The 25,270-nt window shown below is 46.6% G+C and overlaps 1 protein-coding gene across 3 annotated transcripts in view; it reads left to right on the top strand.

Annotated features, from left to right (window-relative positions):
- B4GALT5 (beta-1,4-galactosyltransferase 5) overlaps window positions 1-25,000 on the top strand; it is a 70,118-nt gene extending 45,118 nt beyond the window's left edge. For all 3 annotated transcript variants that reach the window (XM_070589419.1, XM_070589421.1, XM_070589420.1), the window contains exons 2-9: window positions 5,980-6,114; window positions 14,653-14,766; window positions 15,687-15,811; window positions 16,771-16,887; window positions 17,519-17,706; window positions 18,427-18,549; window positions 20,927-21,028; window positions 21,969-25,000. In XM_070589419.1, coding sequence (XP_070445520.1) covers window positions 5,980-6,114; window positions 14,653-14,766; window positions 15,687-15,811; window positions 16,771-16,887; window positions 17,519-17,706; window positions 18,427-18,549; window positions 20,927-21,028; window positions 21,969-22,116 — 1,052 coding nt within the window. In that variant the 3' untranslated portion in view covers window positions 22,117-25,000. The remainder of the gene's footprint in view (window positions 1-5,979; window positions 6,115-14,652; window positions 14,767-15,686; window positions 15,812-16,770; window positions 16,888-17,518; window positions 17,707-18,426; window positions 18,550-20,926; window positions 21,029-21,968) is intronic.
- Window positions 25,001-25,270: the final 270 nt, after the last annotated feature.

Genomic DNA, 25,270 nt, shown 5'->3' with positions numbered 1-25,270 from the left:
TTTTGGTAAATTTTATTGAGATAGAACATACATATTAATATGTGCGAAATAAGTTAATGGCTTAATGAATTTTTACAAAGTTAATATACCCTATGTAACCAGTACCCAGGTCAAGAAGTAAAAGATTACTACTCTCCCCCAAGTCCCCGAGGATATTCTCCTGGCTTCTGACACTGTCGATTAGTTGTGCCTGTTTTGGGACCTTATTTACGCGGATTCTACCATGCGTGCTGTTTGGTGTCTTGGTTCATGATGTGTGGGAGATTCATCCATGTGGTTGCATATAGTTGTGGTATGTTTGTTCTTGTTGCTGTATAGTATTCCAAGATTCAAATAGGCTACAAATTTAATCTGTTCTACCGTAGATGGAACTCTGGATTCTTTCTAGCTTTGGGTTATTTTGAATGGTTCCTTATTCTTTTTTATGGCCTCATAGTACTCCTTCCATGTGGCTGGACAATAATTTATTCAGCCAGTCTCCTTTGGTCGGACATGTAGTTTTTCCCCAATGTTTTTCTGTTACAAATAATGTTGCACAAGGTTTTGAATAAACTTGTGCATTATATTAAGGAACGTTAAAAAACCCAACAATTTCATGAGGAGTGAGAGTTCCAGAGAGCATTTTTTGGGGAAAAGGTAATCTATCTGGCAGTTCTGCTCAGTTGCTAAAAAGCAATTGCTGAACTTGTCTAGGAGCAGATCGGTGCAGTGGAGCTGGTTAACTCACAGCGTTTGGGTTCGTCCCATAAAGGAGTGGGGAGCTAATACAAGGGAAAGGCTTGAAATCCACAATCCACGCCTCCTTGGGCCCCTTGAGTTCAGAAGACTGAATTATTAATTGTCCCAACTTAGATATTCGTTGGTTCAGATATTTGTTGTGCATCTTCCATGTTTCAGAAACACTGTTCTAGCCACCGGGCCATGGCTCCTTGCCCTCCTGGGGCCCACACTCCAGGGAGGGAGATTACACTAGACAAGACAAATAAGAAAATGTTTAGTGCGCGCGTGTGTTGGTGCGCGCACGTGCGCGCGCGTGTGCATGTGCGTGTTCTAGGGCATTTGGACGTTGAGGGTAAGACACAAATTTTAAAGATTGGTCAGGAAAGGAGTGGCTTTCTTTTTTCTACTTAATTCTCTTTTAGCTTACCACACCAGATGTAACAAACATTAAGGATACCCATGTTTAGGATAAAAAATTATGAACTCTTAAGTATATAGAAACTTGTAATTCTGTCTTTTCCTCTTGAGTTCACTGTGTCAAATTATTTTATTCCTAATCTGGAATGTCAGATTTCACTATCTTGTGAGGAATTTTTATGAGTCAGAGTCCTTTATTAGTGCATGTGTTCAAGTGAAAATCGTGTTCCCTGATTCATAAGCATGTGGAGGCTGCCTGGAATTCCAGTGAGGAGGAGGAGAGTGTCTTCCTGTTAGGGGACCCGGGCTTTGCTCCCGGAAACTCTCCGGTTAAAGCCATGGCCCCAGGCTGCTTACGTTGGCATCTGGATGTAAATTTCCCATTACGTAAACCTGAAAGGGGCTTATTTTTCTCCACGGAATTATGGTCATAAGAGATCCCTCAATGTAGATATTGGGGCTGGATAATAATTACGATTTCTCATGAAAGTATAAAAAAGTTGTTAATAAACCCGAGTTCGTAGTAAATCCTATTTTAGCCTTGATCACACTGCATTATAATTTCTTGCTGAATTGTGCCATGCTTACTCTGTCTTCCTTGCCCGGTGGCCTGGTGCTGCGTGTGGAAAGCAGAGGCCCAGCGGATACTTGTTGACTCAGTGGAGGAGTTAACAGCTGTGCGCCACTTGAGATTTGGGTTTTGGCCGTGATTCAGCCGCCGATGCTCGGGGCCGCGGCATTGGGAGGTCCTGTTTTTCAAAGTAGAGCTCATCAAAATGCTGTCCCACACCTCTCCTCAGTCCTCTCTGTTTCTGACTTCACCAACCGGGTGACCTTGGGGCAATGACTTCTGGAAGACTTGACTTCCTTATCTGAAACAAGAATCAAGATGACATCTGCTTCACGAAGATGTGAATTTTCCACGAGATCATTTAGATTGAAGGGGGCGGGGGTGCGCGCATATACGCTTCCTCCTTCAGGCTGAGCCGTGGGCTAAATTTAGTAACCAGACTTTTAATAGGGACACTTGTTGAGGTCCTGCGGTCTGATCTATATAACCAGCTGCATGAACACGCAACGGGAGCAGGGCAGCTTCACAGCAGTGCATCTAAAAAGAGTGAGGATCTTGCCCCCGGCAAGCTCACTGTGCATCAGTAATATGGTATGACTGCTATTTACCAACAACATTCAGCAATTATCGATGGGTTACCTACCGTGTAATGCGAGTTTTAAATTCTGTTACTAGAATATCCAAAAGAGAACGTCCCCAAGTGGGTTCTGCAGGGAGAAAAGGCTGGTCTAGGGAATAGCGGGTTTGATGATTGAACATCTGTTGCAGAATCGCTTGGGCCTTGAGTTATTGTGCACCCTGAATCCCCAAGAGGGGGATCGAGTGGACAGCGCCTCGGTGAGAGATGCAGCCGGGCTGCTGGCGGTTCTGCTTGCTTCTGGGCCCATCAGACTGTACCTGGACCATTCCACCAGCTTGGGCACCGCTCTCTGTCAGGTGTCGACTGCCAGTGTCCAGAGGAGAGCAGCCAGGAAGGGGAGGGAAGTGGAGCCGATACCATGGGAAGGGCACCCAAAGGAAGTGGGATGTTTTATTCCGGGGGTGCAGGGGAAGGTTAGGTGGCGCAGAGGTGAGGGTGGAGGGAGACCGAATGCCTGCCCTCCAGCATCTGCAGCGTGCGGATGGAATCTGACAGTTCCGTCGAGGGACAGAATGAGAACCAGTAGGTCAGAGTGACTGGAAAACGTTTTGGACCCAACCCAAAGTAGAATTTTCTTTGAAGATGGCTGTATTTTACATCCTGACTCCGGGTTCTTAGAAGGCGTAGTTTTGGGTGATGTGAAAGCATGAGATAGTGTTGGAAGGTGTGCTTTAAGATCTCATCCAGCCCCCAGTCTATGAATTTGTGATTATTTGCTTTTGTTTTGCAAAATTTGGTTCCTCGGCCTTTTATTTTTTTAGCATTGTGCAAATTCCTGTGTATGATTAGGAAAAACATTAATAATATGTGGTTTATGTAGATTTGTTGAATGACAAGACTAACACAAGGCAATTGTTAGCCACTAAGACAAAATATAAATAAATGGCAGAGTTTTGATAATCTGTAATGGCACCACAGAAATTTGAGAAGAGGAAGACTGGAAAGTATGTGAACTGGGGTTTGGAGGATTAATAAGATTGCGTGGCGGGAGGGAGAGCAGGAGCTCAGCGGTGAAGGCGAGAGACGTGGAAAGCTTTTGAGCAGCAGCAGTGGGGGTAAATCTGTGATTAGGAAAGATCCGTCTGTCAGCTCGTGTAGGAGACACAGCATCTCCTTAAGAGCAATCACTTAAGCTACGTGAGTGCTTGAAACCTTTGGGGGGAAGTTGTGGCTAGAACACGAGTGTGCGAGGTTTTAAAGCTTAGTGGTTGGAGCACAGATCCACCTGGTTCAAATGCATCCCTCAGTTGACTTTGGTAAAGCTCCATGGAGAAACGGAAGCCCAGAAGTTGACTGCAAACTGGATAGAATTATTTGCCTTTTAGGATATATGTAAGGAGTAAATGAGATAAAGAATTGTGTAGTTCGGTGCTCAATAAATGTTACTTAGTATTATTGATTGTGTAGCTGAAGTTCCCTAGGGCAGTGGTTCTGGAGAAGTCCACAGACCAGCCCTATTGCTGTCGCCTGTGAGCTTGTTACACAGGCAAATTCATCGGCCCCCCTCAGACACACCGGGCCAGTCAACGCTGTCCAGGTGACAGGCAGGGAAACGTTTGAGAACTGCCCTAGAGGAATCCTACGGGTGGGATTCAGGAACTAAAGAAAGGGAGGGTATTTAAAAGAGGGGCTGACAACAGTGTCCTTGGCAGTGGAGGAGACAAACACAGAGAAGGCTGGAACTGGGGAGAAGGGAGGTGGCATGTTCTTGGCAGCGCCCGCCTGACTGCTTCACACAGTGTCCAGTCAATGTTGCCCTTCTGGTGTTGAGGACAGCTGGTTTAGTGGTACGTTGGGGATGGAAGGAAGATTCCAGGGCTGATTATATACTATTGAGCCAAATTAGAAAAAATACCTCAGAGCCACATCAGAAATTTGACGCTGGATGAAGTTTAAATCTTAGGGTTAATGGAAGTTTGTGGGCCCCCCACCTGGTGTGATTGGGCCCTGGGCCACCTGCTATAAGCAGAAAATGAGATGGAACTTGCTTTCAGAGGCTTCACAGAATTGCGCTTTTTTGAGGATTTGAAGCTGTCTTTTTCCATAACTTTTTCTAGCCGTAGAGAATAAACACTCTGTCTGATCTGTTCTCTCCTGATGCCAGAAGGTGAGCGTGTCTGTCTTGCAGTTGGTGCGAGGCCCAATTTGAAGCTCCCTCATTTCTGAAAGCGTTCTGAACGCTGCCTTCTTTTGTTTGCTGTTTTATGGCTCAGGATATACCTGAGAGATGGTTTGAAATCTTTCAAGAGATTTTATGTCCCTGTTTAACGTGGGCCACCTGGAGTTTTCGCATTGAGTGTTGTACCAGTTGGTTTGTCCCCATCCACACCGCTGTCACCAGTACACACACCAAACACAATAGCTTGAAATAAATTGACTTGTAAGCTTCATCCATTTAGTCGTTACCTACTGCCCATTATGTGCAGGACACTGTGATGATGATGATGAAGCAGCATCAACAAAGTGTGTCTTGTTGAAGAGCCAGGACAGCCTGAGGCCATGTATATTGAGTCTGGAGGCGCAGCCCACGGCCTTGGTTGAGTGCCTGCCTGGGGCCTGGCGGAGGTCAGCCAAGTGTTCTGATGGTCCCTAACACACACGAGAGTTTGGATTAGTAAATGTGCCGCCCCTCTCAGACATCCCCCTTTCACAGTGGGGAAGGGAAAGTGAGTAAATTAGAGTGTCTGCTTAAGAAGCTGTGTTGCTAAACCTTGCAGTTTCTTGAAAATAGATGGCATAGTATTTGAGATTGCAAGTGAAATACAGGAATTATATTCGTTTGTGTTTATGATCTCCTAGTTTTATATCGTAGAGAGACTTGAAGAAAACCCAAGTGGAGATCACTCTCGAAGGGTGGCGGCGATTGGATGGTTAATCTGAAAAGTCATCTGTTAAGAATACCTTTCTTGTTTTGTTTCTATTGAGATGTAATTGACATTTCACATTGGTTTCAGGTGTACAGCACAACGATTCGATATTCGTATATATTGTGAAGGGAATGTATTTTGACGCTTGGACCAATCTGTCTGCTGTTTTCCCCTAGCTTTGGACTTTGGGGCCGGGGTGGGTGGTTAGGAAGAATTGCTGACATTCCTTTGTTATCTTCTTTTTGTCTCCAAATCCCCAGAGAAAAGTAGCTGGAGCCTTAGTCCAGCGCTTTCCAAAGGTTGCTGAGACCAGAGCGAGATCTGAGAGTTTGCAGTAGGCAGAGCCGTCAGGGCTGTCTGCTCTCTGACTATATCGTACTGAGAAGGTGAACCTAACGAGAGCAAAGATCTTTTTAGAAATGTTGTGATTGATCTGTAAAGGTCTTTCTGATCGCCACAGCGCTAGACTACAGATTGGGTGTTTGAAGACCTGGGGGAATAGATTATTTTAAATTTATGGCTTTTCTAATACTGCCAATTATTGCAGTTCTCCTCTGAGTCCTGTAGCTACCCACGGGCATGCTGGTGTCCTGAAAACGTAGAACCCGGTATGGAAAATAGTCATGGCATTTATAGGGTTTTAGAGCTGAAAGAGCTTTTAAAAATAAAAAAAACAAACTCAAAGTTCTGTGCATTTTTGTTTGTTTTGTTTTAATGATTGCTTTCAATTCGCCTCTTTTTTCCGTCCCTTCTGTTTCCCGCAGTGAACACCTACCTCTTCATGATGCAAGCGCAAGGCATTCTGATCCGGGACAACATGAGAACGATAGGCGCTCAGGTGTATGAGCAGGTGGTTCGCAGTGCCTATGCCAAGAGGAATAGCAGCGTAAATGACTCAGGTATGTTTTACTAAAGAGGTGGTCTGATTAGAATGTTTCCTCCCGGGAGAGGTAAATTTGGTTCAAATAATTATTTTTGATGGGGAAAAAAGTGTATTGTAAATGAGGGGAAGTTTGGCTGTGTCTTACCTTATCACTAAAAAAGAAAGGCTTGCAAAGTGAATCCTTGTTTGTTTTGCCTCCGTTTTCTCTCTTAATACTTTTCAGGGAGGGGGAGGTAAGGAATATATATCTTTCAAGACCCATTTTTCCGGTGTAGTTGCCCCTGTAGGCGATTAAGCGTATATTGGGACACCAGCAAAACAGGAGCGCCAAAAGCTGTTTCTGGAAATAGTTTGATATTTGATTTCAAAAAAATGTATCGTACAGCCAATGAGGAAAACAGAACTTAGTTGGACTTCCTTTTACTTCTTTTATGGCTTAACATAAAATTTTTTTTGTGAAATTGTTTTGTTGTCTTGTTTTTTGAGTTGCATGTGGCGGTGCTCACAGTGGCGGTGGCGGTGCATGGTATTTTCAAAGCTAGTCTGGCCCTGGTTGCCACACAGGACGAGTTGTTCCGACTCTGTTCTTACTGTTAGACTCTACTCGAATTTGTTCAGCCCAGTGGGACTTGTTTACCTTGTTGTTGGTGAATGTTTTAGCTGAAACTTACCAAATTTCCATGTTGTAATGATCGTGTAATCCAGGACAGTTTCTACAGATTATAGCTGTAAAAGCAACTCCTGGAGGAAGTTTAATAGGTCTCCTGGCCTGCCTCCAGTACCTGGTATGGTGTTCATCCTCTGGTTTAATTCCAGCAAGTGGCCGAGTTTGGTGGTTGGACTCATTCGGCTTTGAAGAAAGCTTTTCAAACTGTTCAGCTAAACATAGCAATGATGGATGCAAGAGTGAGCGTTTCTGCCTCAATCTTTGGAACTTTTGCCTGTGACTTTTGTTATCTATAAGCACTAATTATATGAAGAGGAAAAAAGAACACCGAGTTTAGATGGCTTGCCTAACATTGTAAGAACTTGTTCCTGAATCATGGTTTTGACTTTATTTTTATAAAAGACTGTATATGGCAAGTTCTTCACCTTTGAGAGAAAGTTGTCTTTTTTATGTCTCTCTTTTTAACTCTTCCAAAAATTGAACATAGGAACTATTTCCGGATGGTTAAGTGGGACTGTCGTGCGCCTTCTCCAGTCTGGCGCTGGATGGTTTTTATTAAAAAAATAGATTCTGAAATTTCATCTTGCTAAGCATTCATGGTTTGCCTTTTACTGAAGACTAATGTGCTTTCCTGTGGTTTCTTAGTGATTTCACTCAGGCATAGTATTATAAAATATGTATATTTTAAAAAATATTCTTTCCTCCAAATCAGTCCTCTCTTCTCCTCTGGAAGTTCTAAGATTGTCCGGAGCTCACTCTAGAATGTGAAATTGCTTTGCAAGCGTTGCAGATGAGAATTTCTCTGTGGTGCTTGGGATCTCAAAGAAATCATTGCCTCTCAAAGGGAAGTTACATCCTTAAAAGAATTGACCACATCCTAATTTATCAGTCTGTCCGCCTGGCCAGCTTAGCAGCAGCGAAGGAGCATCGTCAGCAAACTGATGAGCTTTGGGGCTTCCTTTCTTCTTGATTGCAGAGGGCAAGTGATCGACTTTTCAGAGCTTTTTAGCCAGATTGTCTTCTCAGGGGACAGACTGCCTGAGCTCTGACCCACACCTGGACAGGAGTCCCTGCAGTTCCCAAAGTCAGGGGAGAAGGCTGAGCACATTTCTCTTTCCTAATTCAGTGTGTGTAGTGTCAGGTTTTGCTCATGATCCCCACACATCTTGTCTCGTGTAACTCCAGTATGGCTCGGTCAGGTAGGCAGGATTGTACGTTATTTCCATTTTTCACATGTAGTGCAGATAATTTGGGGGGAGTTGGAGTGGCTTGGTCATGTGACTTGCCCTAAACCCTGCCCTAACCTGCTTCTGGTTGTGTAACGAAACCAGGGAGTCCTCTGCCGTCCGTTCCAGAGCTCTTGGCCCTGTATCACTCTGGATAAAGGAGCATTTGTGCTGTTGTGACCTTGATCCAGTCCAAGTGTTTGTGCCTCTCCGAGGCTGGATGAACTTCCGTCTGGGCATTGGGCGAGGTAGTCTGTTCTCCCTCAGAAGTCAGACGGGTACCAAGCAGGGCCCCCTCCCTGCTGCGCTGCTGGTTTTACAACACAGGATTTCACCGAATTGTTGGGATCTCACTAACCTGAGGGGGTGTTGTCCTTGAAAGCAGCACCGAGGTGAGTTTCACCCTTGGAAGGCATATCCAGGGACGAGTTACTATGACTTTGCGTGAGTTTATTCTCAAATTACCGTAGTCAGAAATCGTTCTTCCTAGCATCCCTCCGGTGGAATAATCATCCGTTTTGTGTTTAATATGTCTATATCCATTGCCCTCGGGGGCTGTGTTCCTATGTGGTAGACACTACTTGCGTTCTCGCGTGGAGTCCTCACAAGAACTCAATAAGGTAGCTCCTGTGTCCCCATTTCAGGGGTGAAGGGGTCAAGGCACACGGGACGTACGGGACTCGAGCAGTGGAGCTGGGCTTTGCTGACTGAGCCCAGTGCCTGTCCTCTGCATCCCAGCAGTGCCCTCGTGCCTCTGTCGTCTTTGTATCCCCAGTACCTGTGCGCTGCCCAGCACATAGGAAGCACTCAGTAAATGACTTTTGGGTGGGTGACGAGATTTAACAGGAAAACACATTTTAAGTGTTGTGATGTAATTCTGAGATTCCCGTCTTGTTTGGCTCCTATGTTATTGGCACATCCTTGGCAGGTAAGTATGAAAGAGGAAATATTTCATTGGGAGTGTATCCAGTAAAAACCCATTTTTACTCATTTCAAAGTAATTCTCTGCCTAGCACAGCTAAAGAGGGTGTTCTGGGCCTCAAACTGCTGAGATAGCCAGATGACCGCCACCTCTGACCCGGCCACTCCTGCCCGGAGCACTGTGGGCTCGATGAGAGCATCCTGGACTGAAGCAGTCCCTCAGCTCTGCCGCCCCACCCCGGAAATAGGGCCGTGGCACACCCTCACATTCAAAGGCCTTCATTAGGCCAAGTGTCACTAAAAAGCTTAGTGTGACATTTCAGTAATGCTAGCTTTCTTTATCCTTGAAAGCTAAAGTGGTGATTGTCTAATAAGAATGTTCTTTGGGGGATCAGGACCGTGAGCCTGGATATCAGCCTGAGGTAATAACCCTGGAGAAGCTTCTTGTTGTCACTGAAAGCCTTTGGTATAGGAAATTGTGAATCCTGCGAAACCTTGTGTGAGCAGTGAGGGGAAACACTCAAGAGAATACTGACATCAGAAGAGAATTCTCTGGGTTCTTCCAGTCCAGCCACTTAGTTTTATAGATGCAGGGAGTGGTTGAGTGGCCTGGCATTTCTCATTCTTAAATATGAATTTCCAGATGCCATTCTACCTAGTAACTTTTAACCGGAGGGAGATTTCTTACCTGTTTACACGCACGCACACGCACGTGCACACAAACCTCGCCACACTTATGGCCCAATCCCCTGCTAGTCACTTGCTCAGAAGAATATTCAGTTGCTCACATCCTTCAAAACAGATCTGTGGCCGTGGGCAAGTAAAATGAATAAAGTCGTTGCCAGATTGATGTTCTTGACCCCCTTCTCTCTGCTGTTTAGATGCTCAGTCCGTAGCCGTCTTAGGTCTCCTGTCCCAGCAGGTAGTCATCCTTGAGCATGCCAGCTCTTGAAGAAGGCGAATTCTTTATATCTCCCGGATACTTGTCCCGATGCCATCTTTCTAGTGTATATAAATTTCCACGTTTTTCAAGCAGAGAGGAAATTGTTTGGTCTTTTCTCAGATGGAAGAGGGGGAAAGTGGTGGTTCTTTCTGGAATCTGTTAGCATTTTCCAGTCCCTGCTCAACTGGATTTGGGAAGTTAAGGGAGAAAGCAGATTTTTGCCACCCCCTGAGGAGTGGGATGGCCATGTCAACCTGAGGGCACATTGTAATCCCCCAGGGTGGAGGGGGCTTTAAAAAATACCGGTGCCTGCTCCCCACCCCCAGAGGTTCTTATGTAATTAGCCTGGGGTGCAGCCTGGGCATTAGAGAATTTTTCAAAGCTTCCTGGGTGATTCCAGCGTGCACACAAGCTTGCTGAGCCACCATGTAAAGCAGAGTCGAACAAGCAGCCCTTGGAATCTGTGGCGAGGAGGGATGTCTGCTGTTTCCCCGTTTCATGCCTCTCAGAGCAGCTGCCTTCTTTGCCCTCTCCTTCCCTTGCTGGAAGAACATGTCCTGATTCGAAACAGATTAAAGTTAAAAAATAAAATCATGGGGGCTGGCCCCGTGGCCGAGTGGTTAAGTTCACGCGCTCCGCTGCAGGCGGCCCAGTGTTTCGTTGGTTCGAATCCTAGGCGCGGACATGACACTGCTCATCGAGCCACGCTGAGGCAGCGCCCCACATGCCACAACTAGAAGGACCCACAACGAAGAATATACAACTATGTACTGGGGGGCTTTGGGGAGAAAAAGGAAAAAAATAAAATCTTTAAAAAATAAATAAATAAAATCGTGGCCATAGAAATACGGCATGCTGGTCTTTTCTTTCAGCGCTTCCCTCCTCCGCTTTAGCAGAGTGAGAGGTTGGTGTTTGGGTCCTCGAGGGGAGCGTGCGGTGCCGTCGCCCGTTTCTAGGCTGCTGGAGGACAAAAGAACGGGGACCCCACAAAACCACGCGCAGTTCTGCCAGCGCGTGAGCAGTTAATTTCCTCTGCCTCTTTTACTGCTTTAAAAAATTTCTACTGCTGCCGAGAAAGTAGGTTCTATTTAAATTTGTATGTAAAGAACTTCAAGTTAGAAATGAAGAGAGTAGGGGTTTTTTCACCCCCCCAAAAAAGGGCAGGAGTTTAAGGGCCAGGCTGTGGCGGACGTCCACTCAGGAGTTGTGTACTTGAGGGTTTTTTTTTTTTAATGACATTATTAATTTAGTCATCAGAAGGAGAAAGTAAGTAGTGCTTTGTTTTGTCTTGTTTTGTTTCATGCTAGTTGCTACCAGGCTTATGCTTTCAGTGTTTGAAGGAAGTAGAAAGGACTTTATTTGCGTCATCAGACAGGCCCAGGAGTAGAGTCTAGGGTTGTTAGGGCGAGAGAGCGTCTTATCTCGCTCCCGCCTGTTGCTTCGGATTTTTTGTTCAGGTCTTGGTTCTGTCATTGCCCAGAATTGCTGTTCTCTTCTGTTTTTGTTGATTTGCTTATGAAAATGCTTATTATAATACCTCTGGGAATTTCTTTGCCTTCTAGGCAAATGTAATTGCTGTGATGCTCTCTCTGACCAGCTTCCCCCTCCACACACATGCACAGCAGAGCCTTACACATTTTCTAGTACACATGAAAACCGTTAATCTTTTTCTTAAAGAGAATTGTTTTTTTTGTACTAAATATGTGTATATAATTAAGCAAAATCAGAATCATTGAGAGAGTGATTAGTACTGGAGGTTCTTGCTGCAGCTCTGTGAAGCGTTAACGCCTTCAGAGAAGGGTCAGCCTAGCACACCTGTCGTAGGACAGGTGCGCAAGTGTGAGCTGAGGGCTGGGGGCTCGTTTCTGTGTAAATGTGATTTTGCCAACAGGGTTCATGCTGACTTGGTTTACGTCTTTATATAAATGCAGACCTAGTGTTTTTCAGGAAAGCTCCAACCAAAAAGGACAGAAGTATTCTGTTCCTTTCCTCCCTGGTTAAGAGACTTCAAGTTCTCTTCGAGTTCCTTATGGAGCTTCGTCCTCTGAGCACTTGTGGAGAAGGCAGCCATGTGCCTGGACAAAAGGATTCACTGTGTTAGCCATTTGATTCTCGGAAACCCTCTCATAGTGCTTTTTAAAAAATACCTGAGTTGAAGATTCCAGAATTCCAGAGTGCAAGTGAATTTGAATAGGAAGTTTTAATTTTCATAGAATCAGCATGAATCCAGAAGGATTGGTGAGAGAAATTTTAGTACAGTGTAATGGAAAGATCGCTAACCCAGAGGTTAGCCGGATCTCTGTCATGCGCTGGGCAAGCCTCTTTATGAGTTGTGTACGTGGTGCCTCAGTGTCTTTATCTGTAAAAAACTAAGAGGTTGGAGAGCCCCCTTCTAGTCCACTGTTAGTCCCCCAGGGAAAAGGCACCTGCTTCACTCTCATAAGCCCACTAAAAGGACAGTAAAGAGGGGGGGTGTGTGATTAATGGCATAAAATCTTAAGAGTGAGGAGTACAAGAAAAGAGACCACAGCAAAAAATTGTGCGAAGCAGGAAAGCAGATGGACCAGTGATAAAGGACTTAACAGACCCAAGAAAACTGACTGCTAACGTGGCAGCAGGGAAAGCCAGCCACCGCCTGGTTATACTCCGAAATCCCTCAGACGCTCAGCAGTTAGCAGTAGACGTATTTTCGGAGGTAAGAATAAAGGTGGCAGCTAAGATAAAGGTTGGCTGAGAGCTCTTTAGAAAGTGATCAGATACCCAGGTCCCCTTCTCCGTCCTGGCGAAGGACTGGAGACGTGACAACCTCTGGAGGTGGTAAGACAGCGTCCCTCAACTTGGAGACACCTGGCACGGTTTAGGGTACCCCTCGCCGTGCTCTCCTCCTCAGTTCCAGGATGCTTGTAGCAAGGATCGTCCCATTCTGGCAGGAGATTAGAATAGACTTCTCTGGGGAATCTGGACCAAACCAGACCTCCAGCCAGAAGACCCCACGAGGAGGAACCTCAGGCCAGGCCCTTCTAGCGCGCTGACTAGCGCCCCACCTTTAATATTTTGAGGATTCCTGGAGCTTAGAACAAACAGGCAGCAGCACATCGGAAGAAACAGACTATGCTGGGAGAAGAAAACTTAAAACAACCGTCCATATCCTCAAGGGGAAGAGAGAAAGGATCGCAGACGTGAAGCAGGAGTGTACTGTAAGAAATAAATGTTCAGAAAATAAAAAGGACTCTTGAAAATTAAAAATATAAGAGCAGAAATGATAATTAAAAGAAGAGCTGAGTAAAATTGAGGCAAAGCTTTGAAAAGAGCAGAAAAATGGCAAGGTGGAAAGTCAGATAGAAAAGATGAGAAAATTAGAAGACCAGGAGGTGCAATATCTAAGTCATGTTTTCTCTTCTCCAGAAAGAAAGCGCAGAATACAGAAGGGAGGAGACCATCCCCACAGTAATTCCTCCTCCCCGCCCCTAAATTCCAGAACAGGTGGACGTGGATTTCCAGACTTAAAGGTTTGACCACCAAATGCTCCACACAGTGAGTGAAAATAGACCCCCAGCAAGGCACACTAGTGTGGAATTTCCTGAACCAGGAGAAAGTTCTGTACACTTCCAGAAAGAGATTACTGGTCAGAGCTCAGGAATTGGAATGTCTTCGGACTTACCAGGCACGGCGGAGGCTAGAAGGCAGTGAGAGAGCACCTTCACAATTTTAAAGGAAAATTATTTCCAGCCTAGAGTTCTGTAAACCCAGCCAACCTATGAATCCAGTGAGGAAGAAGAAAAATAATCAGATGTACAAGTTTCAGAATCACTTCCCATTCCTCCTCCTCAGGAAGCTGAGGAGCGAGAAAAAGGCAGAAATTGAACTTAGAAAAAATGAGGGTCATTACTGTAGGGAGACAAAGGGACTCTCCAGGCCGCCAGGAAGGGCGATCAGGGGGTAGCGTCTGCACACCAGGCACAGAGGAAGCCAGGCCAGACTGGGGGGGTCAGGAGGCGCCGGCCCTTCTCTGGGAAGGTGAAGTTGAGAGAATACCTGAGGCCCGTAAACGTCTTGGAGGAGACGTAGTGGTAAAGGGCACGGTGTTGAGTTAGTCGTTATTCCATGTACAACTTGGCAAACAGAAAAACAAGGCAGTCAGTCCAGGAAAAGAAAAATTACGCAGGAGAAGAAAAGCAGTCATAACTTTCCCCATTTCTCAGTCGTGAGCAGTATTTATAGAATCGTCATAACATAAATACTTGAAGATTGTCCGAACCACCGTTATCGTATATGACTGTGGGGAGGCTGGAGGTCGGAAAGGTGTACGTGTGGTGCTGGTGGGGGAGGAAAGGGAGCGAAATCCTCACCCCATAGGGGGACATAAACAAGGTCACAGTAAGACCTAAAGCGGAACCATCCAGGTCAAGGTAAGACCTAAAGCAGAAGGATCAAGATGACGTGTATCGGCTGACGGAGGTAAATACTAAAATAGTGGGCTCACAGAAGTGAGGAGAGTTCCTTGAGAGAGTAAGACGTGGGGGGCGAGCTGTCTTTAAATGATGTTGTTGAGTGACTTGACTATGAACCGAGCGCGTGTAAAGCTGTGATACCAATAAGAATAGAAACACTGGGTAAAATGGCGTCACCTGGTTAACATTTTTGTTGATGGTTCAGCTCTTCACCTGCCGTGAAGAGCTGGCGCACCGTCCTGCTTCCCGAAAGCCGCTATCGAGGAGAAATACGTCTCGGTAGCACCTGAGACTGCGGAGTTGATCGCACGTCCCGGTCTGAGCCGCCTTTCTCTTGCCTCTCTAGATTATCCTCTGGACTTGAACCACAGTGAAACCTTCCTACAAACCACAACTTTCCTCCCTGAAGACTTCACCTACTTTGCAAACCATACCTGCCCCGAGAGGCTCCCTTCCATGAGTAAGTAGAGCCCTCGCTTACCGTCTCTGCTTTTAAATGGCTGGGTCTTTTTATTTGACTAAAACAAAAGGGAGAGTGTTGTTGATTCTCATGTCTCCCCTATAGAGGATGTAAACGTTTGCCTCCCTGCCCTTGGGAACAGGGTCAGGAACGTCACTTGTGTCCTTCCCCCTTCTGCAAGCTGGCCTGTGGGCCTGGTGCCTGTTTGTACCCCAGTTTCTACCCTTTCCTTTGCACACGCCACCTCCTTTGTAACCTGGGGTGTGTTAGGAGGTCCCGGAGAAAGTGGGCAGCCAGCTTTGTCTTAGCGTAAATCTCCCACTGATTATAACTTGTCTGATAGGACGGAAGTTATTTTCTTAATAAAGTGCTGGTTAAGATTCTTGGATCTTTTCTTTTTCTCTTTTCTTCTTTCTTGGAATCCTGTGTGTCATCTAAAGCGATGACAACAAGCTGTCACACCTTTTCTGTACTTTTGAGCTGCTTAAACAGCTCTGCTCCTGCTTCAGCCAGAGGCGGAGAGTGTGCGGAGCCTGGAGTGGCCAGTGGGAGTCACGGGTAAATTAACTGGGACAGCGTGGCTCTGCTTGCCTCGAGCTCCCAGGGATGGCACCAAGCTCAGCCGTTTTCCTCCTTCCTCTCTGAGAAGTTCAGCTGCTCTTTTACTTCGTCTGAAGTTTTTTCTACACCCTTGGCTGAAGCAGAACTCTGAAGTCTAAATTTCTTGATCTGCTGCTTTACCCAGCGATAGTGATGAACGGGATGCCGTCAGTTGGAAAGCACAGGAAGGGCCTCCTATCGCTCTTAAAAACATAGCTGAAAAAGCATTGAACTTCTCCAGAGAAAGAAACCCTGGATGGAGGGAAAAGAAACTATCGTTTTCTGGCCTCTTAATTCTTTCTTTCCGAATCTCTTTGCAGAGGGCCCAATAGACATTAACATGAGTGAGATTGGAATGGACTACGTTCATGAACTCTTCTCCAAAGACCCGACCCTCGAGCTCGGGGGCCACTGGAAGCCTTCTGATTGCATGCCTCGGTGGAAGGTAGGGTGTGGGGTCCGACTCGAAGTGCTGGGAAGCCCGCCTGGGACTTGCCGTCCTTCCCACGGGATTCACTCACTGTGACGTTTCGTAATTTGTGCCCCACGACCGATGCAGGGTCTTTGATGGAAACGTTTTCGCGGAATGAGTTTCCCTGAGGACTCTTCTGTAGTCCCAGAAATTTGCATCGTTCCGATGACTGAGCGGGACCTTTGTCTTCCTTCCAGGAATTTTGGCTAAGCGAGGGGGGAGAGTTGGTGGGTCTCTTGTGACACATTTGCAGAAGCCATCTTCACAAATTCAGTGCCTCCTGCCTCATTTGCCATTGTCACTGTGAGTTTAGTGGAATAAAAAGTGGAGTTATTTAACTTGACACTGAGAATTGTTTAGTGTTTTTCTGCAGGACTGTAGTCAGGAGACATCAAGACACTGGCTTAAGTCCGTTCTTTCAACAAGTGCTTATTAAAATGCTTGTTGTGTGCTGCCCTGTGAGCTGCAGCAGCGGTCAGAGCAGATCTGGAGCAGATGAGTGTTTCCAGCTCATCACCAGAGTATTAAATCAATTGATGACCAGCATTGAAAAAATAAATATATGTATGTTAAAGTGCATTGCACGTTGTAAGGGGAAGTGCTATTTTGTGAAGCATATTTTAGTTGTATGTTTATCTGTCTATGGATATATTTGTGTCCCGGGTCACAGTGTAGAATGTGTGTCTTCCTCTGGCTTGTGGCCTAGAGTGAATTCATTCTGCAGGCCCGCCATGTAGGAGGGGCATCCAAGAACAAGGTCCGCTTACTTCCGAGGGGCGGCTTGCCACCAGGTCTTCCTTGAGAGGCGGCTGAGGACAAGGCAGCCTCCCAGCTCTCCCCCCGAGAGGTGGTCGCCGATGCTACAGGAGTCTCCTGCTACAAAGCAGTAGTTGAGACTAAGAGGGTGGCTTCCTTTGCTGTGACCCCTCCAGGTGGCGATCCTAATCCCCTTCCGGAACCGCCACGAGCACCTCCCGGTCCTGCTCAGACACCTGATCCCCATGCTTCAGCGCCAGCGCCTACGGTTCGCGTTCTACGTGATCGAGCAGGTGAGTGGTCCTTTCCTGGCTGTCCTTTCCCTTCTGTGACAGCAGTTCAGGTTAGGGTGCTTCAAGCTACTCCATCTTCAGGGTGCAGAGCTGGGAAAGCTGAAAGCTGACAACTGAGTCATCCTGGGGTGGGAAGGGGAGCAACAGGCAGTTCCTTGATCTTCTTCGAGACGTTGCTCAATATCGGCAGGTTTGAGTCTGGACGGAACTTTGCCCTTGAACAAAAGGCTTCTTGTGTGTGGTTTTGCTAGAGCTGCTTTGGGTGGCGTCTTCAGGCTCCAGACCCAGGAAATTCCCCTTGAGATATGGAGCCGCAAGGAGAAATGGCAGTGGTGTTCTTTCTTCCCTTTACGGGACTGGGTTCTCTTCTGAAGGCTGTTGTGTGGCTGAATGTCTGCCATTAGAACAGCCTTGGGAGAGGAGCTGGGGTTTGTCGTTAGCACCCCTTTTATTTCTGAGGAAGTTGAGACCAGAGGTCAAGTGACTTGTGAGTCGGGGATGAGTAGTGCTGGCCCCGTCTCGCTTCTGGCCTGCCGTCCTTCCCAGGTTACCAGGCTCCCCTTCAGGCAGGACTGGGCAGCGGAGATTTTGCTTCCAGAGTCCTTTTAAAATACGGTTCTGCTGCTTGTAGGTGGGCACCCAGCCCTTTAACCGGGCCATGCTTTTCAATGTCGGTTTTCAAGAAGCCATGAAGGACTTGGACTGGGACTGCCTCGTTTTCCATGACGTGGATCATATCCCAGAAAGTGATCGTAACTATTACGGATGTGGACAGATGCCAAGGCACTTTGCAACTAAGTTGGATAAGTATATGTATCTGTGAGTATCATTTCCTCTGAACTAAGGAGGTTAGATCTGCAAGGATGGCGAGAGATGCAAAGATGGCAAGATCCATTTAGCTGCGACCCAAATGTCCATCACCTGATGAATGGATAAACAAAATGTGGTCTCTCCATACGGTGGAATACTATTTGGCAATGAAAAGGAATGAAGTAGTGATACACGCAGTGACATGGATGCCCCTTGAAAACATCATGCCAAGTGAAAGAAACTAGTTACAAAAGACCACATAGTATATGATTCCATTGATATGGAATGTCCAGAAGATGCGAACCTGTAGGGATAGAAGGGAGAAGAGTGGTTATGCGGGTTTGAGAGGAATAGGGGACGTGAGGACTAAGTGTTCATGGGCACAAGGCATCTTGTTGGGGTGATGAAACGTATTAAAATTGAGTCTGGTCACGATTGCACAACTCTGAATATACTAAAAATCGTTGAATTATACCCTTGAGGTGGGTGGCTTATACGGTATGTCAGTTATGTCTCAATAAAGCTGTTATAAAAAAAATCAATTAGAGAAAATTCAATTAGCTGCTCAGGTTGATGCATCTCAGCGTGAAGAAACCATTTCAGACGGTTCGGGGAGTAGCTCAGAGAGTGTTGTTTGACTCAAGACTTAGTTCTCCTGGGAGACGGCCTGTTCTGAAGAAAAGCCACCCTTGCGTGCACAGATGGTTGATGCTGTCCGTCTCTTTTCAGGCTTCCTTACACGGAGTTCTTTGGCGGAGTGAGCGGCTTGACAGTGGAGCAGTTTCGGAAAATCAATGGCTTTCCTAATGCGTTCTGGGGTTGGGGCGGAGAAGATGACGACCTGTGGAACAGGTACCACCCTTCTTCCGGTGCCGTCTAGAAATGCTGCCTTGGCTCTGCAGACCAGCACTGTCTACTAGGACTATGATGCAAGCCACATCTGTAATTTTAAATGTCCTGGTAGCCACATTTGAAAAGGTTAAAAAAAGAAAAAGATAAGATTAATTTTAATATATTGATAAAATATGTTTATCACAGTATATCCAAAATAATACCATTTCAACACGTAATCAATATAAAATGTTGAGAGTTACGTTTATTTTTTTTTTACTGAAACCTCCCCAAACCAGAGGTCAAATATTAGTGACATGTGTACACAGATTTGTCCATGCCGTCAGATAAGGCTTGCATTATACAAGTTTGTGTGAACAATCCCGCGTTTGAGTAGTGTCAACCAATATTTTTACGGTGAGTAAAATAATAACCTAATGACGAACAAATGAGCAGAAGAATTTCCACCTTGTATCTGTGTACTTTCTAGCGTGGCTTTAAAAAAGGAAGTGTGTGTTGGTTGTTAATTACAAAGTAATATTTGCTGGCAAAAATTCAGATGGTACAAAAATGCATAAACCAAAGAGTATTAATCTTAATCCCCATTGCTATCCTATTTCATTCCTAGCCATTTGAACAAGCTGTTCCTTTCTGTTCGTATATAAACAACCCTGACACCTCCCTTCTCACCCTCCAACCACGTTCATGTAGAGAGAGCCACTTCAGTATTTTTCACAATTGCGTAGTATTCCTTTATGTAGAGCCACGACAATTTATTTTACTCTTCTTTTATTGATGAATATTGTTGTTTACGATTTTGAACATCCTTTGTTCATGTGTGAAAATATTTCTTTAGGCTACATTCAAAGTTGTGGAAATGCAGAGTAAAGAAGTAAATGCACTTTTAAATTTTGATAGTTAATGCCAAATTTTCCTCCGTAAGAGATTGCAAAATGATTCCAACCAATGGTGCATCAATGTGCCTGTTTTCTTACATCAGTGCCAACATTGGATATAAACCACCTTTTAAATCTTTGCCACATTTCAGCCCTTTAGTAGCCACATATGGCTCATGGCTATTATATTGGACAAAACAGCTCCAGACAATTCTTTCTCAATCTGGTAGGTAAAAATGGCATCTCATCCTTTTAATTTGGGTTTCTTAGGAACCTAGTGAGAATGGATGGCTTTTCCATATGCTTAACTGGTTTGACTCGTCCTTGAATCTAGTTGAGCTCTCCTAGGACATAGTTCTCATCTCATGTTCTCCCCAGCTTGGTGGGGGGTCCCTCAGGAACTGGGGCTGGTTTTCCCCAGCACCGTGCACAGTTCCTCACACACAGTAGGCATTCCATATATATTTATCAAATGAGAGTGAGAACACATCTTCGTATAACAAAATGAAAGTATAATTTAGATTCCACTGAAGGATGTGGAAATAATACTCCCCCACAGTTTTAAAATACGAAAACAGGGCCGGCCTGGTGGCACAGCGGTTAAGTTCGCATGTTCCAATTCTCAGTGGCCTGGGGTTCACCGGTTTGGATCCTGGGTGCCGACATGGCACCACTTGGCACACCATGCTGTGGTAGGCATCCCATGTGTAAAGTAGAGGAAGATGGGCACGGATATTAGCTCAGGGCCAGTCTTCCTAGCAAAAAAGAGGAGGACTGGCAGTAGTTAGCTCAGGGCTGATCTTCCTTAAAAAAAAATTAAAATAAAATAAAAAATAAAATATGAAAACGACCAAAAATTTCACACAGGCATCTGAAGTCTACCTCCATGTATTAATTATTTCTTAGAGCCCCATCAAGTTTCCGGTAGACCCAGCTTGGGAAATCTTATCTTTATCATATTAAGGATAAATATCCTGAACACCCCCTCTAAATTCTGTTTCCCTCAGAGTGACTTTCATAAAGTGTGAAGTTTTCCATCTGGACCAGAGTGTGTCATGTGAATTAGTTCATCTCCGTGGTGATGGGGGAGGTGGGCGGAGACGTAGGTTTCACCTCAGTGGGGAAAACAGCTTGTGGCTCTGACTTGGCCACTTGCTCTCCAGGAGGCCGTGGGAGGGACGCCTGCTGCCCGTCAGCAAGGCGAGTATTTTCGAGATGTCCCAAACAAGCCAGCTGAGAGAGCACGCTCGCGCTCGTCTGCCGGGACCCTCGTGTTGTGCTTGTCACAGAATCCATGCCAAACCTCACACTCGAGAATTTTGAGTTTCTTTCTGAATTTCTTTTTCAGAACTCTTTTCTGTCGTAGACTTCTAAAACCAAGAACTTGTCCAGAGGGTGGGCAATTTGAGTGTTTAGATGCAGGAGAAGTTCGGTCGTTCCCCTTGGGGTTTGTCCCGCTCTGGATCGTTTCATCTGAAAGCGCTTCTCCTTGTCTTGGGCAGAGTGCAGAATGCAGGCTATTCTGTGAGCCGGCCGGAGGGCGACACGGGGAAGTACAAGTCCATTCCTCACCACCATCGAGGAGAAGTGCAGTTTCTTGGAAGGTTGGTGCAATGTCTTTATTCCTCTTACAGATACCCTTTATATTTTGCATTTCCAGATGCCCCAGAACATAGTACAGCCCCTCGTCTTACTCCCCACCCCGCTCCGAGGTCCGGTTCTGACAGCTGCTTCATAGTTCCTGTGTATATTTTAATTTAGCTGGGAGGCCAGCTTTGGGGGTGAAATCAGACAATTGGTGAAAAATTTGTTTGTAAGATCTTTTAAGAAAATGGCTCATTCTGCGTCTCAAGCTTGGTAGCCTCCCCTGTAGCCTGCCCGGAGCGGGAGGAAAACCCGCCCCGGAATGGTCGCCGCGGGGCTCACAGTGACGTGACGGAGCAGAGTTGGCACCCTTTCTGCTGGCTCTGCTTCTGGAGCGGGGTCCCTGAGCCTGTGTGGGTGTGGTGGCCGCTGCTTTGTCACCCTCTTTCCTTCCAGTAAGGAAATTGCAGAGTGGAGCGATCGGGGCGGGGCCGGGGCGCCGGCTCTTTGTGTCTTGAGTTAGCTGGGGGCGGACTGCCCCCCGGACGGCCCATTCCGAGCGTGGGAACTTGGTGCTGGTGGGGGATGAGGGCGCTGGCCACAGCCTCTCAACTTTCTCATCTGATGGCTTTTTAGCATCTCACCTCCCACTTCCCCACTGTGTGACCTTGGGCACTTACACTCATGTCTGACACAAGGTCATTGAACATCCTGAGCCTTGGTTTCCTCATCTGATTAAGAGGTGGATGCATTAAATGTAATAATGTGATAAATAAAGCACCCGGTGCAAAACAGGAGGTGTTTCTAGTAATAATAGCAACAGTGTTCATCACGGAGAAGCCGAACGCCAGCACTGGGTGGCGCAGGAGTGCGGCCCTGGGTTGTGTCCCGTCCCGGGGTCTGCCCTGCCCATCCTCCGTCGCGTCCTCCTGCTCAGCCCTCTGCTCTCTGCTCGCGCAGGTATGCTCTGCTGAGGAAGTCCCGAGAACGGCAACCGCTGGACGGCCTCAACAACTTGAACTACTTTGCAAACATCACGTACGACGCCTTGTACAAAAACATTACTGTCAACTTGACACCCGAGCTGGCTCAGGTGAGCGAGTACTGAGATGAGGAGAGGATCTGTCTGCTTGCCCGCCGCCGGGAGGGCAGCCTGCTGCGCTGTCCCGGGCTCCACACAGGGAGAGCGCAGAATGCAGCAGCTCGGGAGGACTGCAGGGTCGAGGAGCAGACGTGAGCGGAGTCCCCGCGCAGACCCGCGGGGCGAGGGAGCGAGCTGGCGCCGTCCTCATCAGGACTGGCTCTCTCGTTTCACAAGACGGACGGCCGTCCTGCTGCCCTCTCCCCCGTCTCCTGCCCCCACGTCCCCTCAGCCACGATCCCCAGAACCGAACGGTGACCTGCCGTGTCCTGCCGCGGAGCCTGCTTCTACGAACGGCCTTTGGAGCTTCTTGGCCTTCAGAGCACAGAGGGAGACCCACCCCGGGCAGCCGTGTCTTAGGAAGAACGAGGAAACTCCACACGCCATTCCTCCACGTCTCTGGTGTTCTCTTTGGTTTCATTTTTTTAAAAAACTTATCTGCTTCGGGTGGGGATCAAGGGTGGAGGGGAGGGGCTGGGGAGGCTAAACAGACATGTAACAGTCACTTCTTGAAGAAGTATAATTGTAAATAAGCCATGCGAAATGCCTTTTTTAAATTTAATTTTATAGCTGGCTCCAGTTCAAACTGAGGATTTGTACATTAGGTCACTTATTCGGTTGGCAGATGCGGGGACTCAGTTAAAATGCAGGGGAACATCTCGCCTCCCAGGTCGCCTTCGCTTCGGGAGGGAGTGGATTTAGGGCACGTCACGAAAAGAACGAAAGCGGCCAATCTCTGTCGCTTCTGCCCCTCCCCTCCCCCGTCCCCGAAAGTCCTGCTCCTGACTTTGCTCTGGGTCCTCTCGTCCGGAGGCTCGCTGCTCCCCCCGCTCGGAGCTTGCCCTGAATTCAGGGGCCCACTGTGCGCCCCTGCCCTCCCGGTTTTATTCCTTGTCCTTACGTCACAGAGAGGGTGGGTGTTGAGTTTTCCTCCTTCTTTCTTTCTTTCTCTCTCTTTTTTTTGCTCTTGTGGAACTTGGCCACACTTTCTGAAATCTGTGCCTAAATTACCAGCTAGCTTCACTGATTCCTCTGAATATTTCCCTTTCGGTTTCTGGAAAGATTCTTTGTCCACATTATTAACTAGTACATAGAAGTAAAGAGCCTTGACTTATGAAGAACTCAGCCAGGGGCAGGTGACACTTGCGTGCTGTGGATCATTGGGCTCCAGATTAGACCAAATCAGAGCTTGAAAGTCAGGCCAACAAAGCTCAGGATGGAGAGCCCAAGTGCTCGCGCCCTGTGTGGTCTTTGAAGTCAGATTCTAAATTGCATTTGAGTCTGTGCCTCTGTTTTTCCCTGAGCCAGAACCCTCGATTCATAGCCCCAGTTGGCTTCTACAGAATTCTGAAAAATGCCAGTTTTTCCCTCCTTTTCCATAGAACATAGTTATACATGGTGATTAGGAGTACTTTATGAAGAGTACTTCATATTTTTTTCAATTGCCTTGTTTGCCTTCAACTTCCTTAATTTTCATGGTTTACATGGATGTGTGTGTGTCGGGGGTGTATTTGTGTATATACGTGTGGGTTTGTTTTTCTGTCGCATGTGTTGGTTCCATGGACATATGATCCCCACGTGCTGTGGGAGTGACTGGCCAGGCGTTGTTTCTTGTTCGTGTTTCTGTTCTTTTGAAGAATAGAGTGGTATTTAGAAAATAAATTGCATTGTGAAGCTCTTATCGGCTCATATGAGAGAGCAGGCCCTGCCCTTGAGAGTGCTGGTAAGTTGTATCATATGTTTTAAAAGAGCTCTGAGCATTTCATGCTTTAAACTACCTTCACGAGGGAACATTACACACACAAGTTCATTGGGGTTTTTTTTTGATGTGTGGTGCATAGCAATAAAGATTCCTTCCGCTTTTCTCCCCTGCCCCCCAGCCTCTGTGCTGGCCTGGCTGTCCCCGCCTTCTCGTTCTCCCCTCTTCTCCTCTCTCATCACTGAAGGCAGCGAGCTGCTTTCAGTGTGACACAACCATGATGTCGTTCGGAAGAATTTGCCAGGACAGACTGATTCTTGGTGAAGGATGACGTGTGTTCTCATGGCAGTGTTGTAAAATGATCTCGTTTGAAGCTTTTTCATTAACATGTTTACCACCAAGAACAAAATGTTGGCCAAGGCTGATGCCGGCTTTTAAAAAGATGCTGGTTAGAGGAGAGAGGGGGCCCTCTTCACGCTCGAAGGAGGGTCACTTCAGTGAGCTTGTGATCATTTGTAAGTTTAATAGTGTGAAGTCTTACTGCGCACTGTTACTCCTGTGTCCACCAAGTTGAGTATCGTGTAGGAAATGTAAAAAGATACAGCCGCCCGCTGTTACTGGTGTGAAATTCTCGTGTGCAAAAAAAAGACCAATAAGAACCAAATGTGACCTTGTGCATATTTTGGCAGCTGAAATTCTTTAAGGCTACTGATGGGTGACCCTGAATCAGCCCTGTCTTTGACAGCCGCGTGCCGGGAAAGGGTTTTCCTTTCACGTTGTTTTTCTTTGGGGGGGGCGGGGACTGTTTGCAAAAATAATCATTTTGACATTACGGGGACTCCTGCTAGAGCTCCTCCACCGCAGGCTTTGATAGCTAAGCAGCAGCCGCGTGTATCAACTGTGTCCACTCACTGTCAATGGTGGCATTGAGGGTAGCTAGCTTATTTCCATCACTACGTTTTTTTGAGCTTGCTCTTATGTTTTAAGAGGTGCCAGGGGTACATTTTTGCACTGAAATCTAAAGATGTTTTAAAAACACTTTTCACAAAAATAGTCCTTTGTCATTACATTATTTACTCATGTGTTTGTACATTTTTGTATGTTAATTTATGAATGATTTTTTCAGTAAAAAATACATATTCAAGAACCAAACCTTGGTGATCGTCTCTCTTTGTCTCGGACAGTTTGGCCCCTTGAGGCCTTTCCTTCCCCCTGGGAGTTCAGCTCCTGTGTGTCCTTCAGGCAGCTTGGCTGACCTCCGGATGCTCCTCAGGGAGATGCTGCCCGCGCGGCCCCTGCACCTGGACCATTCCGTGAAAGCTCAGCCCTTGTAGCAGAAGCTCTGAGTCCACCGTGTTGTCCGGGCGCCCTCCCGCACTTGGGTTTTTGTTCAAGAATTGGCCCAGGTGATGCCCGTCAAGT

The sequence above is a fragment of the Equus przewalskii genome, chromosome 21 (assembly GCF_037783145.1).
Source record: "Equus przewalskii isolate Varuska chromosome 21, EquPr2, whole genome shotgun sequence".
In the NCBI taxonomy this organism is placed as follows: Eukaryota; Metazoa; Chordata; class Mammalia; order Perissodactyla; family Equidae; genus Equus; species Equus przewalskii.
Note: the sequence above shows the minus strand (reverse complement) of the source record. Positions and strands in the feature narration are given on the sequence as shown.